General features: G+C 45.7%; 1 protein-coding gene across 5 annotated transcripts in view; it reads left to right on the top strand.

The window, feature by feature from the left end:
* Positions 1-1,494: 1,494 nt before the first annotated feature.
* The window catches only part of XPA (XPA, DNA damage recognition and repair factor), a 34,276-nt gene continuing 15,909 nt past the window's right edge, over positions 1,495-19,861 (top strand). The window contains exons 1-5 of one of the 5 annotated variants that reach the window (XM_077250757.1): positions 8,021-8,227; positions 12,083-12,176; positions 13,076-13,307; positions 14,217-14,327; positions 18,750-18,855. In XM_077250757.1, coding sequence (XP_077106872.1) covers positions 13,160-13,307; positions 14,217-14,327; positions 18,750-18,855 — 365 coding nt within the window. In that variant the 5' untranslated portion in view covers positions 8,021-8,227; positions 12,083-12,176; positions 13,076-13,159. Of the gene's footprint in view, positions 1,644-7,961; positions 8,228-8,441; positions 8,616-12,082; positions 12,177-13,075; positions 13,308-14,216; positions 14,328-18,749; positions 18,856-19,861 lie in introns of those variants that run through there. The other 4 variants (XM_077250774.1, XM_077250764.1, XM_077250748.1 and 1 more) reach the window with 4 other exon arrangements.

Genomic DNA, 19,861 nt, shown 5'->3' with positions numbered 1-19,861 from the left:
AGAGTTTTCTTTTTGTCTGTGGCCTTCTCCAGTATTTCATCAAGAGCTGGCCCAAAGACATATTCACCTTTAAAGGGGATGGAGCATAATTTGATCTTGGAAGTGACATCCCCACTCCACATTTTAAGCCAAAGAGCCCTTCTAGCAGAGTAGGACTGAACCAGGAACCTAGCAGCGATACGACGGATTCCGCCAAGGCGTCAGCCAGGAACCCGGTCCCCTCTTGAGGTTCCCTGAGAGATGAAATTCTCCAATTGATCCAGCCACTGGAAAAGGGATCTGGCAACACAGGTAGAAGCTATGTTGGTCTTAAGCGAAGAGGTGGAAGTCTCCCAGGATTTTTTTCAGTCTTTCCACCTTCCTATCCATTGGATCCCTAAGCTGAGATGAATCGTCAAAAGGAGTGCAGTCCTCTTGGCTCTCGCCACCTGCACATCCACTTTAGGAATATCCCAACTAATTGATTCACCCTCTAGGGGGGAACCTATGTTTAATTTCCGAGGGGGTGCTCAGCCGCTTCTCTGGTGACTACCACTCCTGAGAGATCATGTTCAGGATGTTTTCATGGACCTGGAAACCAATCTTTTTCCCTGCTTTTAATCCTCCAAACATTTTGTCCTGAATTGTTTGGAGAACGTGTTCCTCCTCCAAACCCATAGTGCTACGGACTGCACCAACTAACTCCTCCATATATTATGTGGAAAATAGATATTTCTTAGCCTCCGATATCTTATGGGATGAAGATTCCTCCCATTTTTCCGAAGTCGAGTCATAAGAGCCTTCAGAATCAGAGTCAGAATCCTCAATTTGGATCTTTCTCTTCTTAGGGGGAGATGGACCCAGAGAAGGAGGAGGGGGAGGTGTAAAAGTGGTCAAGGAAGACTGGACCTCCTGCTTGACAAGGGTAAGTATTTCATCCAGGAGTGAGGGATGCTCAGCCCTGATCACCTTATCCGAACACTCCTGACATAGCTTCTTCTCCCAGAGAGAGGGAAGCTTCTTATTGCAGATGGCACAACTAAGAACCTTCTTGGTAGGGTTTTTGTGGGCAGACTTGTCTCCCTAGAAAAAAAGGGGGGAGATGTATAACTAAAGGGACCCCACTACAGTACTGTATCCAGGACTGCGGGCTAGGACCCACCCTTCTCCACAGACTTACTGAGGCTGGGGCAGCGCTGGGCTCTGCAGGTGCAGGTCAGGAAGCAGACACACCATCCATACTGCAGGGATTAGCCTTACCTGGAGGTGTCTTCCGTCAGGTTTATATGGGAATAAACCCTGCCCCCAGTGCCAAAAGATTTACCCTCCTCCCCCTCCGGGTCCTGACCAGGTGTCACAAGATCAGCATGCTCTGCATACGTTGGGAAGCCGGGAGGCTGCACAGAGCCGAACCTGGAAGCACATGCGCTCCACTGTGGAACGCAAACCCCGGAAGTGACTCATGCGTGATCACAGAGGGAAAGGAAGCCAGAGAGCTCAGGGAGGCCTCCGGTTATGGGGATCACTGGCCCGCTTTACCCCAGGCAGGAGCGAAGGAGGGCCAGGAGGTCCCGAATCCACTGCGAAGAAGGGAGACAGGAGCAGCATGGAGGAGGAGAGCGGAGCCCACGACCACCACTGCCCAGCTTCTGTACAAGAGACAGGTATACTGCAGCGCTGGCCACACAGCATAAGAGAAAACAAAAATCTCTCCATGCCCCATGGGGGACATTAAAGACACTGGCTAGTAGGAGGTGGGAGGGGCTTTTAACTACTTTGTGCTTCCTGTCTCCCAATAGGGCATGGAGAAAACCTCCTATGCTGTCGTGGAAGGTGACTGGAGAAAAGAAACATTTAAATACACAAAAAAATTAGCAAAACAATACGAACGTAAAAACTATTGTTATATGTGGGGGGGGAAAAACATACCCACATAAGGGTTTTTTCCTAACACAAGACGGTTAAATGACCATAAATAACCTCAGTCTAGGATCTCAATTCTAGCCAACCCTGTTGTGTGCCAACTAAAATGGAGTTGCAGTATAGAGAACATCGTTATAGATATTACTGTGACCACAGTAATCATGGACCTCCATACAGCAACATCATTCTGGTCATCCCTTTAGTAAGTCAAATAGAATGGAGTTGCTGAATGGAGAGCGTCCTTACAGATATTACTGTGAGCAGACAAATCATCCCTTTATTGAGCCATCTAGAATGTAATTGCTGTATAGAGACCATCCTTATAGACACTACTGTGAGCACAGAAATAATTCCTTTAGTGAGCCAACTACAATGGAGTTGTCACAGGGTACCGCGACAGTGTGTAGCCAGAAGACTGCAGCGTCTGATTGCTTCTACTGTACTTTGGCGCTGAGAAGCACTTCTGCTTCATTTTAAATGTGTGCATTTCTTCTGGCAAAACATGTGTTAATCGGCCATGTTGGAAATCCCTGAGCTCACAGCTGAGCTCGGTTAGCCACTACTTTCCCCTTTATAACCTGGGCTCCGTTACAAATCCTTGTCAGTGCAAGCATTTGCTGCATGGCTAACAGAGGGAGAGGAGTTCATATGAGGAGAGTTGGAGGAGTTGTCTGTGACTGTTGCTTGCCTGGTAATTCCCTATCTTTCTCTATTTTGGTTTATACCCCACCTGCACGCCCCAAAGAATTCTTCTGTTATATGTGAGTGAATATTTTATATGCCTGGAGTTTTCTGATAGCTCGTTTGTGTTGCCTTGGTTGTCGGATTGGTGTACTACGGAGCAAAGTAGCGCCCCCTCTTCCATGGGGGGAGGAAGAGAACAGATGGAGGGCTAACTCAGAAGATAAGACAAAGGCGGAGGCATCTTCACCTTTGGAAGTATCCTGGGGAATAGGGAGAGCTAGGGCGCCCCCTAGTGTTAGAGACAGGGAAGGAGCCCCTGGTCCTGGGTCACCCGATAGCTGTGTCGTGACAGGAGTTGCTGTATACAGAGAGTCCTTATAGATACTACTGAGAGCACATTAATGATTTCTTTAGTGAGCCAACTAGAATCGAGTTGCTTATAGTGTCCTTTTATATACTACTGTGAGCACAGCAATAACAGAGCCAACTAGAATGGAGATACTGTATAGAGAGCATCCCTATAGATACTACAGTGAGCATAGTAATAATTTCTTTAGTGAGCCAAGTAGAATGGAGTTGATGTATAGAAAGCGTCCTTATAGATACTACTGTGAAGAAAGAAAACATTCCTTTGGTAAGCCAACTAGAATGGAGTTGCGGTATAAAGAACATCTTGATAGACACTACGCAGCAATGCCCTCCCCATTAAACTCTGCCCACTCTACACAATGTTGCTGGCACTGGGGTAAATAAGATAAGTGGAAACGCAAAGTATCCCGGCACTCACATACTGAGTAGCAGCTGTTTTATTGTCATCAAAGCAACTCCATAGACGTTTCAGCCCATCGCTGGCTTTTATAATCCCATGCCAAATAAGATACAAATGATTGACATGAAATTATATCTCAAATATTCTTCACAGACACATCGTATTAAGGAAAAAGCAAAAAGTGGTCGGCACTCCGTGTTCCAGTGTGGTGCTCGCGGAGGAAGTATAAATATCAAGGATAGGGGATATATACCAGGATGGGGGGCATATACCACGATGGAGTAGCATATACAAGAATAAGGACATATAACAAGATGGGGGAACATATACCAGAATGGAGAAGCTATACCAGGATGGATGAGCATATACAGTACCATGATGGGTGAGAATATACCAGGATGGGGGACACATTCCAGGATAGGCAGCATGTACCAGGAGTGATGGCCATATACAAAGATGGTGGATCGTATTACTGTATATCTGCAGTCTGGTACCCCTGCTCCTGTCTGTACTTTGTTGCCCCCTTCTGTTCTCTGCTGCCCGCCTTCTTTCTGCTGTCCAGTCTGCACTTTGTTGCCCCCGTCTGCTCTCTGAGTTGTTTCTTATAAACTAAAATCTCAGCATTCAGGTTAAATTGCAGTGTTTTCACTCAGGATCTTAAAAGGTTTGCCATCACTGTAGTAGTACATTAGTTCAATAAAACTGTGCCGTAGTCAGCGCATGCACATACTGCTTTTTAGTGAAGACGCTGCAGTATATGTCAATTCTCAGACTGTGTCTTCAAAAAAATGGAGTGAAATTGAAAATTTACCAATAAAAATGCTCATCACCCGGGCGTAGAATGGGTTCAATAGCTAGTAAGTTTCTATACGTATATAGCCCAGAATGTGATTACCTATCTTATTACTTGACCTGAGGTAAAGATAACAATACTATGTCTCCCGGCCCCTGTGCCTCACTAGAGCACAGGACCCCCTCAGCCTGCTCTTTGCGGACTAGAACGGTGCACCTCACTAGAGCAGAGGACCCCCTCAGCCTGCTCTGTACTGACTAGAATTTTGCACCTCATTAGCGCACAGGACACCTTCAGCCTGCTCTGTGCGGACTAGAATGGTGCACCTCACTAGAGCACAGGACCCTCTCAGCCTGTGTGCTGACTAGAATGGTGCACCTAACTAGTGCACAGGACCCCCACAGCCTGCTCTGTGCTGACTAGAATGGTGCACCTCACTAGAGCACAGGACCCTCTCAGCCTGCTCTGTGCTGACTAGAAAGGTGCACCTCACTAGAACACAGGACCTCCAGCCTGCTCTGTGCTGGCTAGAATGGTGCACCTCACTAGAACACAGGACCTCCAGCCTGCTCTGTGCTGACTAGAATGGTGCGCCTCAATACAACACAGGACCTCCAGCCTGCTCTGTGCTGACTAGAATGGTACACCTCACTAGAACACAGGACCTCCAGCCTGCTCTGTGCTGACTAGAATGGTGCACCTCACTAGAACACAGGACCTCCAGCCTGCTCTGTGCTGACTAGAATGGTGTGCCTCGCTAGAACACAGGACACTCTCAGCCTGCTCTGTGCTGACTAGAATGGTGCACCTCACTAGAATACAGGACCTCCAGCCTGCTCTGTGCTGACTAGAATGGTGCGCCTCACTAGAACACAGGACCCTCTCAGCCTGCTCTGTGCTGACTAGAATGGTGCACCTCACTAGAACACAGGACCTCCAGCCCGCTCTGTGCTGACTAGAATGGTGCGCCTCACTAGAACACAGGACCCTCTCAGCCTGCTCTGTACTGACTAGAATGGTGCGCCTCACTAGAACACAGGACCCTCTCAGCCTGCTCTGTGCTGACTAGAATGGTGCACCTCACTAGAACACAGGACCCTCTCAGCCTGCTCTGTGCTGACTAGAATGGTGCACCTCACTAGAACACAGGACCTCCAGCCTGCTCTGTGCTGACTAGAATGGTGCACCTCACTAGAACACAGGACCTCCAGCCTGCTCTGTACTGACTAGAATGGTGCCCCTCACTAGAGCACAAGACCCTCTCAGCCTGCTCTATTCTGACTAGAATGATGTGCCTCACTAGAGCACAGAACCCCTCAGCTTGCTCTGTACTGACTAGAATGATGTGTCTCACTAGAGCACTGGACCCCCACAGTCTGCTCTGTACTGACTAGAATGGTGCGCCTCACTAGAACACAGGACCCTCTCAGCCTGCTCTGTGCTGACTAGAATGGTGCACCTCACTAGAACACAGGACCTCCAGCCCGCTCTGTGCTGACTAGAATGGTGCGCCTCACTAGAACACAGGACCCTCTCAGCCTGCTCTGTACTGACTAGAATGGTGCGCCTCACTAGAACACAGGACCCTCTCAGCCTGCTCTGTGCTGACTAGAATGGTGCACCTCACTAGAACACAGGACCCTCTCAGCCTGCTCTGTGCTGACTAGAATGGTGCACCTCACTAGAACACAGGACCTCCAGCCTGCTCTGTGCTGACTAGAATGGTGCACCTCACTAGAACACAGGACCTCCAGCCCGCTCTGTGCTGACTAGAATGGTGTGCCTCACTAAAGCACAGGACCCCCTCAACCTGCTCTGTCCTGGCTAGAATGGTGCACCTCACTAGAGCACAGGACCCCCACAGCCTGCTCTGTGCTGACTAGAATGGTGCACCTCAATAGAGCACAGGACCCTCTCAGCCTGCTCTGTGCTGACTAGAATGGTGCACCTCACTAGAACACAGGACCTCCAGCCCGCTCTGTGCTGACTAGAATGGTGCACCTCACTAGAACACAGGACCTGTAGCCTGCTCTGTGGTGACTAGAATGGTGCACCTCACTAGAACAAAGGACCTCCAGCCTGCTCTGTGCTGACTAGAATGGTGCAACTCACTAAAGCTCAGGACCCCTCTCAGCCTTCTCTGTACTGACTAAAATGGTGCACCTCACTAGAGCACAGGACCTTCTCAGCCTGCTCTATTCTGACTAGAATGATGTGCCTCACTAGAGCACAGAAACCCTCAGCTTGCTCTGTACTGACTAGAATGATGTGTCTCACTAGAGCACTGGACCTCCAGAGTCTGCTCTGTGGTGACTAGAATGGTGCACCTCACTAGAGCACAGGACCCCCTTAGCCTGCTCTCTGCTTCTGTGCTGACTAGAATGGCGCACCTCATTAGAGCACAGGACCCCCACAGCCTGCTCTGTGCTGACTACAATGGTTCACCTCATTAGAGCACAGGACCCCCTCAGCCTGCTCTGTGCTGACTAGAATGGTGTGCCTCACTAGAGCACAGGACCCCCTCAGCCTGCTCTGTGCTGACTATAATGGTGCGCCTCACTAGAGCACAGGACCTCCAGCCTGCTCTGTGCTGACTACAATGGTTCACCTCATTAGAGCACAGGACCCCCTCAGCCTGCTCTGTGCTGACTAGAATGGTGCGCCTCACTAGAACACAGGACCCCCTCAGCCTGCTCTGTGCTGACTAGAATGGTGCGCCTCACTAGAGCACAGGACCCCCTCAGCCTGCTCTGTGCTAACTAGAATGGTGCGCCTCACTAGAGCACAAGACCCCCTCAGCCTGCTTTGTGCTGACTAGAATGGTGTGCCTCATTAGAGCACAGGACCCCCACAGCCTGCTCTGTGCTGACTACAATGGTTCACCTCATTAGAGCACAGGACCCCCACAGCCTGCTCTGTGCTGACTAGAATGGTGCGCCTCACTAGAGCACAGGACCCCCACAGCCTGCTCTGTGCTGACTAGAATGGTGCACCTCACTAGAGCACAGGACCCCCTCAGCCTGCTCTGTGCTGACTACAATGGTGCGCCTCACTAGAGCACAGGACCCCCTCAGCCTGCTCTGTGCTGACTAGAATGGTGCGCCTCACTAGAGCACAGGACCCCCACAGCCTGCTCTGTGCTGACTACAATGGTGCGCCTCACCTGAGCACAGGACCCCCTCAGCCTGCTCTGTGCTGACTACAATGGTTCCCCTCATTAGAGCACAGGACCCCCACAGCCTGCCCTGTGCTGACTGCAATGGTTCCCCTCATTAGAGCACAGGACCCTCTCGGCCTGCTCTGTGCTGACTAGAATGGAGCGCCTCATTAGAGCACAGGACCCCCACAGCCTGCTCTGTGCTGACTACAATGGTGCGCCTCACTAGAGCACAGGACCCCCTCAGCCTGCTCTGTGCTGACTACAATGGTTCCCCTCATTAGAGCACAGGACCCCCACAGCCTGCTCTGTGCTGACTGCAATGGTTCCCCTCATTAGAGCACAGGACCCCCACAGCCCGCTCTGTGCTGACTACAATGGTTCACCTCACTAGAGCACAGGACCCCCACAGCCTGCTCTCTGACTACAATGGTGCGCCTCATTAGAGCACAGGACCCCCACAGCCCGCTCTGTGCTGACTACAATGGTTTCCCTCATTAGAGCACAGGACCCCCTCAGCCTGCTCTGTGCTGACTACAATGGTTCGCCTCATTAGAGCACAGGACCCCCACAGCCTGCTCTCTGCTGACTAGACTGGCCGCAGCCTATGAGCTCTTCCTTACTAATAGAGCGCCTATTGAGTTACTTCCGTTGCTGCCTCACTGTACTCGCGGCCCAGAGAACCATGGAGGTGGGCGTGGCTACAATGTAACCCGGAAAGGCGCTAGTCTGTCTCTACCCTCTAGTCCCCATACCATCCGGGCCCCGTGCCCTCACTGCCCAGCTGTCTGGGAGTATACTGCCTGTGATGTAAGCAATAGCATTCGGTGCGGGTGGAGGCAGTGCGAACATCCCGTGCAGGGCGACAATACCGCTCCGGTCACAAGCGGTCTTGCTGCCAGGGAGTTATTACACCGGACAGGTTCGTTGCGTTACTTCCTACACTCTGGGCTCCCGGAGGTCTGGACGGCAGGACATCATATTGCACGGGGCACGACACTGGTCGCCAGACATGGGCTGTGAGAACCGAACCCTCCGGGCATCCGTGGCTCTTCTGGTTTGATGTCACAGCAGGCTGGCTAATCAGAGGAAGAGCCACGGATGCCTGTAGGGCCAGTTCTTAGGGCCACTGCCGTGGCCTGTGGAATATGCCATAGATCAGCGGGGGCCACAAACCTGGCAGGCTTGGCTGTTTGTTGGCTGTCACAAAGCGACAGCAGTCAGGATCCCTAGATGTGATGCCGCAATCCGTGTATTCCTTGCCTTAAAGGGATTGTCCAATAAAAAAGCAAGTTATCGCCTCTCCTAAGGTTAGCTGATATGTTACTGACCGGCGGGGTCCGACTGATGAGACCTGACGGAAAGAATGCGGGATTTTTATCCCCGTTACATATTGGAGCAGAAGGTAGGATGGCTGACCCTCACTCCCTTCATTTTTTTATAGGGCTGTTGGAAAAAGTCTATCGCAGCCACATAGGCAATGAATGGAGCGTTGGTCCGGGTCACTACTGCTTGATTCTGACTGGGGATAAAAGCCCCCCATTGTGCTGATTAGCGCAGGTCCCAGAGATCAGACCCCTCACTGATCAATAAGTTGTCACCCATACTGTGGATAGGTCTTAATTTAATCCCACAAATTGTGGATGTACGTTGGTTGTTCCCTGTAAACACACATATAAGAGGACTGCCTTCAGCAATACATTGTAGCCCGCAGTGACTTTGGGTTTTCAAGGTGTCGTGTCTGAAGATGTGAACTACTTAATTATTAATTTAAATTTTTATGTCTTAATCAATATAGCTTGTAGGAAAATGGCGAAAAAAATCCCACGTGCGAGGAAATGGTGAAAAAAAAAATGCAATTCCACCATTTCCTTTTTTTTTTTTTTTTTTTAAGGTTTCATTTTTACAGCGTTAATTGTGCCATAAAAATGACGTGAGAACGTGAGTGGCGATACTAAATTTGTATAGCTGATTTTTTTTTGCTATTTTAGTGGCTTTAAAAAAAGTCTAATCTTTGTAAAAGAAAAAAAACAGTGAAACATTTCTATTTTTTTTTCTTTCTTTTAGTACATGCAGTTGTTTTATATCTATACTATATATTGCAATACCACAGCGTATGTAGTAAAAATTACGGTGTTCTATAAGGTTCAGCCTGTGGCTGGACAGCGCAGTTGAACGAAAACGGTAGTTATGAGACCCTTCAGCAGGCCTGTTGTGTTAATTGCATAGTGGGGGAGCTGATGGCTGCCAGGGTGAACGTTCAGGCCAAATCGCTGAACTTAAATCTCATTGATTGACAGCAGCATTTAAAAGGTTAACGGCAGCTGCTTTTAGAGGCAGAAGTTCGGCTCTGTAACATAGCCAACATCTGTCTCTGTATGATGGGCTCAGCTCCTGAGCCTGCTCCTCACACCCTGGTTTGCTCCATGATCTATATATCTGTCGTAGAGCGTTAAGGGGAAAATTATTTATTCTTAAGCTATATTACACAGGTCAACAAAAAAAATTTTTTTTCTGGTGTCCAAAATATTTTAATGAATTTGGGGTATTTTTGGGGTGCTGATTCTGAATATGTCATCAGTTTTGCCAGATTGGCTCAAGTTTTTGAGATTTTTGGTATCTTATTTATAGCACTTGTTGGTAAATGCGACGCATCATCTCATTAATTTCTTTGGATTAGTACTTGAACTGAGCAGTTCTCAATATAGTTTTGTGTTAATTAGTGTTCTAAAAGTTTGTTCATAGCTTGATTTTTGCACTAACTTTATGTTGTTGTCTGTTTTCCAGTGAAAAGCATGAACTCATCAAGAAGAAGTTGTCTTAACGATCCAGACTCATTCTGTTACATTTGTGGTGAATACACACTGCCAAAACATAGAAGAAACATAACAGACTTCGTAAAAAAAAGTGTATTTTGCCTATTTTGGGGTTATGCTTGGGGACCAAGACAAGTTTTGGGCACCACACATAGTGTGCAAAGCATGTATCGAATTATTACGAAAATGGAGCAAAGGACAAAGAAAAAGCTTCAAATTTGGTGTTCCAATGGTGTGGAGAGAGCCAAAAAATCATCATGATGACTGTTATTTATGGTAAACACAGGTACAGGCACATCTTCACAATGAGGGACAGGCCTTCTTGCAGATTCCATGTTACTCCCATTTTCGTTTCTTATGCTTATTGAATCCTTGCACTTGCACTGCACAGAAATAACAGTCATCATGATGATTTTTTGGCTCTCTCCACACCATTGGAACACCAAATTTGAAGCTTTTTCTTTGTCCTTTGCTCCATTTTCGTAATAATTCGATACATGCTTTGCACACTATGTGTGGTGCCCAAAACTTGTCTTGGTCCCCAAGCATAACCCCAAAATAGGCAAAATACACTTTTTTTACGAAGTCTGTTATGTTTCTTCTATGTTTTGGCAGTGTGTATTCACCACAAATGTAACAGAATGAGTCTGGATCGTTAAGACAACTTCTTCTTGATGAGTTCATGCTTTTCACTGGAAAACAGACAACAACATAAAGTTAGTGCAAAAATCAAGCTATGAACAAACTTTTAGAACACTAATTAACACAAAACTATATTGAGAACTGCTCAGTTCAAGTACTAATCCAAAGAAATTAATGAGATGATGCGTCGCATTTACCAACAAGTGCTATAAATAAGATACCAAAAATCTCAAAAACTTGAGCCAATCTGGCAAAACTGATGACATATTCAGAATCAGCACCCCAAAAATACCCTAAATTCGATGAAATATCTTTGGCACCAAAAATGCTGTTGACCAGTGTTATCATCGGATAGGGGTCCAAGGTACAGCGCCTCCACCAATCCTCTATTTGCTGGTCTAGCATCAGTCGTATAGTAAGCAGTGCTCGGAGTGGAACGCCACATCACCATATATTGTGTACTAGTTTTTTTCAAGTGCGGCAGCGCAGATCACATTCACTTCAGGAGTAGGAGCTGACCTGCAGCATCTGGGAACGACCACTACACATTGTATGGAGCTATGATGTTCCAGCCATGTACCCTCTGTACATCCGTCCACTGTGGGACTGATCGGGTATTCATGACCTAACCACTGGTCACACGTCATCAATATCTGGTGGTCGAACTCTCTAACAATTCTTCTGCCTGACACTAATATCTCACATTGTGACATTGCATTTTTGCTTTATGGTGTCACATCACGACCTTCTGCGACAGCCGCATGTGTCCAAATGTGTTTGGATTTTGTGTAGCTGGTAGCAATGCAAGTCACATGTAATTACAACCTGTCTGTGATTGTTCATTTCATTTTAACGCAAAATCTCTTCTCCAAAATAGTCACGCGACAGCGAGTTGCACAAAAGTTGCATAGAGTTTTGGTTTGCGGATTGCTGAAAAATGTTGTCGTCTAAATGTTGCAGCCAGCGACCTACCATGATGTGACCCTATAAAATAGCTGCATGATACCAAGTTGAGAAAATGTTTTTGATCACTCAACTTTTTTGTTTTTGTCACGCCGCAACTCTTGTCCATGGCTATAGCTCACTGAATACCGTACCTGTTTAGTCAATGGCTACAAAATGTATGGATAAAGGGACAACTGAATGCTCCCATTCTTTGTTAAATGGGCGTGTCCCTATGGTGTGATAACGATTGGATAGTACCTGTAATTTCCCCCCGGGATCAATAAAGTGTATTGTATTGTATCTGACTGTGTAGGGACACACAAACTGGTAACACCTAATTGTCAATTTATTCTTGAATTTCTGATGAATAATAGGAACGGCACAATCTAGAATTATAAGTGAAGATGCTCCAGAACTGTTATATCACAGGAATAGTGGAATTTTACTAAAGCCACAATGTCAGAACAGGTATCGGGTCGTCTCTTATAAATTCTTGTCTTATTTGTAGAATGGTGTAAAGGCCCCGTCACACATAGCGAGATCGCTAGCGAGATCGCTGCTGAGTCACAAGTTTTGTGACGCAACAGCGACCTCAGTAGCGATCTCGCTATGTGTGACACGTACCAGCGATCAGGCCCCTGCTGCGAGATCGCTGGTCGTGTCGGAATGGCCTGGACCTTTTTTTGGTCGTTGAGGTCCCGCTGACATCGCTGAATCGGTGTGTGTGACACCGATCCAGCGATGTTTACCCTGGTTACCAGTGAAGACATCGGGTTACTAAGCGCAGGGCCGCGCTTAGTAACCCGATGTTTACCCTGGTTACCAAAAAAAACAAACAGTACATACTCACCATCTGATGTCCGTCAGGTCCCTTGCCGTCTGCTTCCTGCTCTGACTGAGTGCCGCCGTACAGTGAGAGCACAGCACAGCAGTGACGTCACAGCTGCGCTGTGCTCTCACTGTATGGCGGCACTCAGTCAGAGCAGGAAGCAGACGGCAAGGGACCTGACGGACATCAGATAGTGAGTATGTACTGTTTGTCTTTTTTGGTAACCAGGGTAAACATCGGGTTACTAAGCGCGGCCCTGCGCTTTGTAACCCGATGTTTACCCTGGTTACCCGGGTGCTGCAGGGGGACTTAGGCATCGTTGAAGACAGTTTCAACGATGCCGAAGTCGTTCCCCTGATCGTTGGTCGCTGGAGAGAGCTGTCTGTGTGACAGCTCCCCAGCGACCACACAACGACTTACCAACGATCACGGCCAGGTCGTATCGCTGGTCGTGATCGTTCGTAAATCGCTATGTGTGACGGGGCCTTTAGATGACCTACTCTGATAAATGCACCCATATGTTTGTCTTCTTTCATAGCCACTTCTTCCTAGTTCTTCCCTCTCAGCTGTGGTTTAAGCTGATAAACTCTTGACTTGGCATAAGGATACTGTGCCCATCAGGATGGACTCTGAGCCAGTGACAGACCCTAAGCTCAATGAAGAGAAGACATTGCCAGCTGCTGTTCGGGCACGGATAGAGCGAAATCGACAACGGGCCTTGATGTTAAGACAAGCCAGACTAGCCAGCAGACCGTACCCTACTGGTGAAGGTGAAAAGAATGTGAATACTCTTTTTCACTTTGTTATTATTCGGTATTATAGTTTTTATTTTCTGATCATTTGAATGCTGGGTGATCTGCTGGAGCGGCCACTAAACAGAGTGAAGGTCCTCCGCTCTATATACTGCTCTGATCTGTTATCATTTTGGTACTCCTGTGAATCCAGCCACAGGTTGAACTCAATGGGGAGATGTAGATTTACTGTGGATAAAAGTACAATATTTAATATTATAGTAAACAGTGTATAGTATAAGTGATCGGACGAACACAGGTTCACTTCCCTTAACCCGCAGGTTCACGTCCCTTAACCACCAAGGACCAAGCAATTTTTAGTTTTTGAGTTATCGTTTTTTTTTCCTCCGTTTTATTCAAAGAGCCATCACTTTTTATTTTTCCATTGACTTAGCCATGTGAGATCTTGTTTTTTACGGGACAAGTTAACTTTTCAATGACACCATCTGTTTTTTCATGTGATGTACTGAAAAACGAGAAAAAAATTCCAATTGCGGCTATATAGCAGAAAAAAATAAATGTCGCATTTCTTGAAGGAAAAAAAAATAATTATAGCATTCATTTTGCGTTAAAACTGAGTGGGTAATATGATTCTCCAGGTCAGTACGTCAGATGACATCTTAGTGCGGTCAAATTTCCACCAACTAACGGAATGGAGAAGATGGAGACATTTTATTTATTTATTTTTTTTTTTTCCTCTCCATCTTTTCCTCATCCAGGAGAATCGTATCATACTATGCTCAGTTTGATCCCAATTCTCTCGGATAAGAAAACGTGATCGTCTGCAGGATACGTTACGGTGATGGCTCATGCTATTGTGCATTCTTGAAAATGCTATTTCTCTTTTTATAAAATGTTGAGTTGACTAAATCTATAACTTTTTCTTAGGGATTTTTGCTGTGAAAGCTCCTCCAAAGATCTTGGATTCAGGTGGAGGATTCTTTATAGAAGAAGAAAACACAGAAGAGAAAACTGTTGAAAACGTTGTACATCAGCCAGGTAAGATAATAAAATATTCTAAATTGGCAAATGAAACACAGTTAAGGCCACATTCACACATCCGTTTGTCATGGTCCAAGTATGGACTGTGATGTGTGGACTGGCAAAGTGTCTCCTGACCCAACCTTTACCATGTCATAAGCATATATGAGACACTCAAGTTTGGGTTAAGAGACCCGCAAATGGTCCGTGATTCACAATCCTTGACATGTGAATGTGCCCTAAACTTGTATGTTGTCTGTATTATTCTGCGCATTGAAAAACAAATTTAAAGGAGTATTCTGGTTTTAGCGAGTAAGTGTAATTGTATCATGAAAAGCTATCCAGTTGTACAATATACTTTACCCCAATTCCTCTTGGCAATCAGGATCTCTGCTTGCATTCATTCATTTCGATGGAAATCTGTCCTGGTCTTGTGATGGAGTCATAAGTGTATGGCTTCACAAGACACGTCTCTGATAACAGTACCATAACGAGCTGACCCTCGCATGGACAGAGCTGATGTCTGGTCACATGAAGTAAACTATGATGTTTATTGTTAAATGACAGCAAGCAGAGTTCTCAATAGCTGACTTTTTTACTGCAAGCATATTTGAAATGTTCAAAATGTATTTGAACATTACATTAAAGGGGTACTCCAGTCTAAACAAGTGAGAACCTATCCTTTCGATAGCATTCACACCAATCTAACAATCCTCACCTAACACTGGACCCCACCCTCATCGTGCGCCAGAACAAGTCTGTGTCCCTCGTTCTATTCCAAATAAATATACACTGCTCCAAAAAATAAAGGAAACACTATAATACAACATCCAAGACACCACTGAATGAAATATTCAAGTTGCAAATCTTTATTCATTACATAGTGCAATGTGTTGAGAACAATAAAGCATAACGATGATCAATATAAATCAAAATTAATATCCCATGGAGGTCTGGATATGGAATGATACTCAAAATTAAAGTGGAAAATCAAATTACAGGCTGATCCAACTTCAGTGAAAATGCCTCCAGACAAGGAAATGATGCACAGTAGTGTGTGTGTGTGTGTGTGTGTGTGTGTGTGTGTGTGTGTGTGTCCTCCATGTGCCTGTATGACCTTCCCACACACCTGGACATGCTCCTGATGAGGTGGGGGATGTTCTCCTGAGGGATCTCTTCCCAGACATGGATTAAACCAGCAGACAACATCTGGACAGTCTGTGGTGCAACGTGGCGTAGGTGGATGGAATAAGACATGATGTCCCAGATGTGCTCGATTTGATTCAGGTCTGGAGAAAGGCAGGCCAGTCCATATCATCAATGCCTTCATCCTACAGAAACTACTTACTTCAGCCACATGAGGCCTAGCATTGTCATGCTTCAAAAGGAACCAAGGACCCACTGCACCTGCATATGGTTTCACAATGGGTCTGAGGATCTCATTCCAGTACCCGATACTTAATGGCAGTCAGGATACCTCTGGCTAGCACATGGAAGGCTTTGCGGCCCTCCAAAGAAATGCCTCCTCACACCATTACTGACCCACTGCCAAATCGGTCATGCAGGAGGATGTTACAGGCAGCAGAACATTCTCCAAGGCGTCTCCAGACTGTCATGTCTTTCACATGCTCTCAGAGTGAACTATCATCCGTGAAAAGCACAGGGGCGCCAATGTCAAATCTGGCAATCTTGGTGTTCTCTGGCAAATGCCAGTCACCCTGCACGGTGATGGGCTGCAAGTGCAACACCCACTTGAGGATGTCAGTCCCTCATACCACCCTCATGGGGTCTGTTACTGACAGTTTAGGCAGACACATGGATGGCCTGCTAGAGGTCATTTTGCAGGGCTTTGACACTGCTCCTCCTTGCACAAAGGAGGAGATAGCGGTAGACACAGCTACCCTTCTTGCCACAGCTTGCATTGATGTGCCATCCTGGATGAGCTGCACACACTATCTGAGCAACTTCTGTGGGTTATTCTGTAGACACATCAGAAAACGGGATATGCACCAATCAAAAAAAACATTTATCAAAGCAGGGTGTGACTAATATATAAAAAATAACTTTTAATGTATTTACGCTAAAATTGGTATAACCAGCCACATAGAAATAAGAACATAAAGGACTCACAGAAATAAATTCCCATATAAAGGGAATGAACAAATCACCAAATCCCTGAGACCTTCTAGACAACACTTTAATGTCAGTCTCTTAAGGATCCACTCCTATGAGGGAGCACGTGACACATGTAAATCACAAACCGCATCTCTTTTGTCTCCATCAATCATGTGGAGACGCAGTGATCTTGACTAATAAAAATTGGAACGATCTCACCTCCAGACTTCCTTTTCGGTAAGGGTAAGACCTCTCATGTCCGCAGCATCTGGAAGGGGGGGCCCACAATTCTGGCCACACACATACCCATCCACGCTGTCAGGAAAGTAATTTTAACCCCAAAAGACACATTTCCCTACGCGTTTCGTTCTGTGTAACTCATCAGGGGAAATTAATGTATCATCCCTCCAACTCCGTGGGGGACCCTAAACAGAGGGGTGTATAGATATGAGAGGTCTTACCCTTACCGAAAAGGAAGTCTGGAGGTGAGATCGTTCCAATTTTTATTAGTCAAGATCACTGCGTCTCCACATGATTGATGGATGGATGATTGTAGTAGCTTAGATATCCATGATTTTCTTTAAAATGCCTTAGTGCCTTAATGACCTAGTCGGAGGACTATACCTGAAGATCAGAACAGTCCATCTCCACCCCATTCCAGATCTTTTTATGGCGGCTGCATTTGATTGACAGTCCTTACTCTATATGTAGATGAGGGAAAGTTACCTGCAGTAACACTAGGAGATCAGGAAAGGTTTTTTTTTTTTATTGGCACAATTTTTAACTACATAACATTTACGTTAAAGCTGTCTGGTTTTTTTTTTTGCAATTATTGTATGGCAGAGTGAGCAAAAATGCCATCACCATGCGTTAAAAATTATAATAAAAGCGTATTCTTCAGACAGTATGATCCCAGTCATACTACATTTTTCTAGCTTTTTTATGTTTTTCCCTTTTTTGCACACGAAGACCCTTCTTTTTTTCATGGCACAACATTTCAAAGAAAAATATACCTGAATGCAATAATGCAGCCAGACCAAAAATATATTTGTCATTCAGGTGAAATTTATGGAAAACTAAAAATGTTCACGCTACATTGATATTTTATTATGAAAGTAGGGGATTAAAGTAGAAGCATGCGCAGTGGTGATTTCCTCATTTCAAACTATTGAAACACAAGCCAACAACAGTGGTGGGTATACCCTACAAAAAATGTCAGTCTCAATAACTTGTCATATGGCCTTGAGCATCAATTACGGCTTGATAATGATGACAACGTCTCGTTCTGTTCACAAGTCGAGTTATTGTCTGCTGAGGCATGGCATCCCACTCTTCTTAAAGGGCGGCCCTCAGGTCACTGAGGTTCTGGGGTACAGAGTTACGAGCCTCAACAAGGTGACTTAGATGATCCCATAGGTTTTCTATTGGATTCATGTCTGGAGAAAGTGCAGGCCACTCCATTTGAGGTACCTGATTTTCCAGCAGCTGTTCCCTAATGAAGCGACCTCGATAAGCTGGAGCATTGTCACCTATGAAGATGAAATTAGGCTTGTATTGTTCATGCGGAGGCACAATGACTGGATTAATTATTTTAATCAAATAGTAGTGGCTTGTGACTGTACAATTCACAAGGTGTAGGGCAGTTCTGTGTTGACTAGACACTGTAATAACACCTCCAACAAAGGCTCGTCTGGTGACAACCGTAACAGATTCATAGCACTCTTGATATCTCCAATGTCGTTGGCGGCCATCGTTTCTGCTCAGCGTGAATTGACTTTCATCAGTGAGCAGCACTGCGGCCCATTGTTCCCTCGTTCAGCGTAGATGCTCCCTGGCTCATGCAAGACGATAACTGTGCCTGGTGGTGTAGTCAGGTACCATTGCAGGTCGTCTAACACGCAGACCACGCTGATGTAAATGGTTTCAAACAGTCTGGTGTGACACTTGGGTGTCTCTTGCCTTCCTAAAATGCGCTGGGATTTTGTGACATTCATCATCCAGTTGTCTCCTCCAGCCAGCTTTTGTTTCCAAAAGACAGTTACCTATACTGTCACTTCATCAGTGCTATGTGTGAAGGACTGGCTAATATCAGTAGCAAAGCCAGCCCCCTTTTTAACTGGTCAACCCCTTTATTTCATGTTTACCAATAATGACATTGCACAATTCTGCACTTGCAGAAACATATGAATCGAGTAACTGGTTCATAAAGTGGCTATAAACACATTAAATGTCTGACAAGCATTCACTTTCTTTAACTGTAATTCTAAATCTGGTAAGAGATCTGAAACCATTTGGGCTAAAGCTAAACGTACTTTGTTTCTTTAGGTCCTGTACTGGAATTCGATTATCTAATATGTGAGGAGTGTGGCAAAGATTTTATGGATTCATACTTAACCAATCACTTTGATTTAGCGGTTTGTGATGGATGCAGGTAAATTAACATTTTTAGTTCTTTTTTTGTTTGTTTTTTTTGTTTTGTTTTGTATTTCATTCTGCAAATACTTTTTATTTTTTAAATAGCTGAATATATATTCCTGTAATATATTGCTGTTAATTTCCTACTTTGTACTACTAAATGACTTTAAAGTATTGACTTCAGTTAATAATGAGTGAGTTCAAGTTCTAAACAGATAGCAAGTAATACAGCTAAATCCAGCTTGTGCTTAGTAAATGGTGGAAATGTTGTACACCACTGTTTAAATCAATTAAAGTAGTTGTCTCGAGATGATGCTTTGCCATGGTCACACCGCTGGTTCGAACTGTGCTTTCCCAGGCTGATAGCAGAGGTAGCTTTGGCTCTGCAGCATGAGACCAGAGCAGGGGGCAGAGGCTGGTCGGACCCCGCGATGCGGCATGAGCTGACTGAGAAGCATAGAACCTGCTTGTGCCGCATGCTCCCTACCCTAGGTAACGACCCACACTGGGACTGCAGTGACCTAGGCAATGAGCTGTACGCTATAAAATTAAAATCTATCCATTCTTGATGAGAGGATTTTTAATAATGGGTAAATTGCATGTTTTCACAAGCACTTTGCAATTTCACCAATTTAGCAGCTTGAGACAGACACTTTAAATGGGTTGTCCGGTCTTAAACTATAAGTCTGCAGTCACTCTGTCAGTGCAGATTCGTGAATCCTCACATTGCGCACACTGCTTGCTGTCCGCTCCTGGAACAGTGTCATGTGAGTGCTAATATGGAATTTGCATACTCCTGGCCACAATCCAACTAGACTGTTTCTGGCCTTGTGCAATACATTTGGCATTAAGCGAGGCCGCACCCATCTGGTCAGATTGTTCCCGGTAGTATACATATCACATTCTTGGAGCCACATGACCACCTTTCCCGCCACCCCACAGAATCCTCACAGCACGATGTGAGAAATTCTCAAGTCTGTGGTCATATATTGCATGTAAAGTAAGCTGCGGAGACACCATCA

This window comes from Ranitomeya variabilis, chromosome 1 (assembly GCF_051348905.1).
Source record: "Ranitomeya variabilis isolate aRanVar5 chromosome 1, aRanVar5.hap1, whole genome shotgun sequence".
Classification (NCBI taxonomy): Eukaryota; Metazoa; Chordata; class Amphibia; order Anura; family Dendrobatidae; genus Ranitomeya; species Ranitomeya variabilis.
Note: the sequence above shows the minus strand (reverse complement) of the source record. Positions and strands in the feature narration are given on the sequence as shown.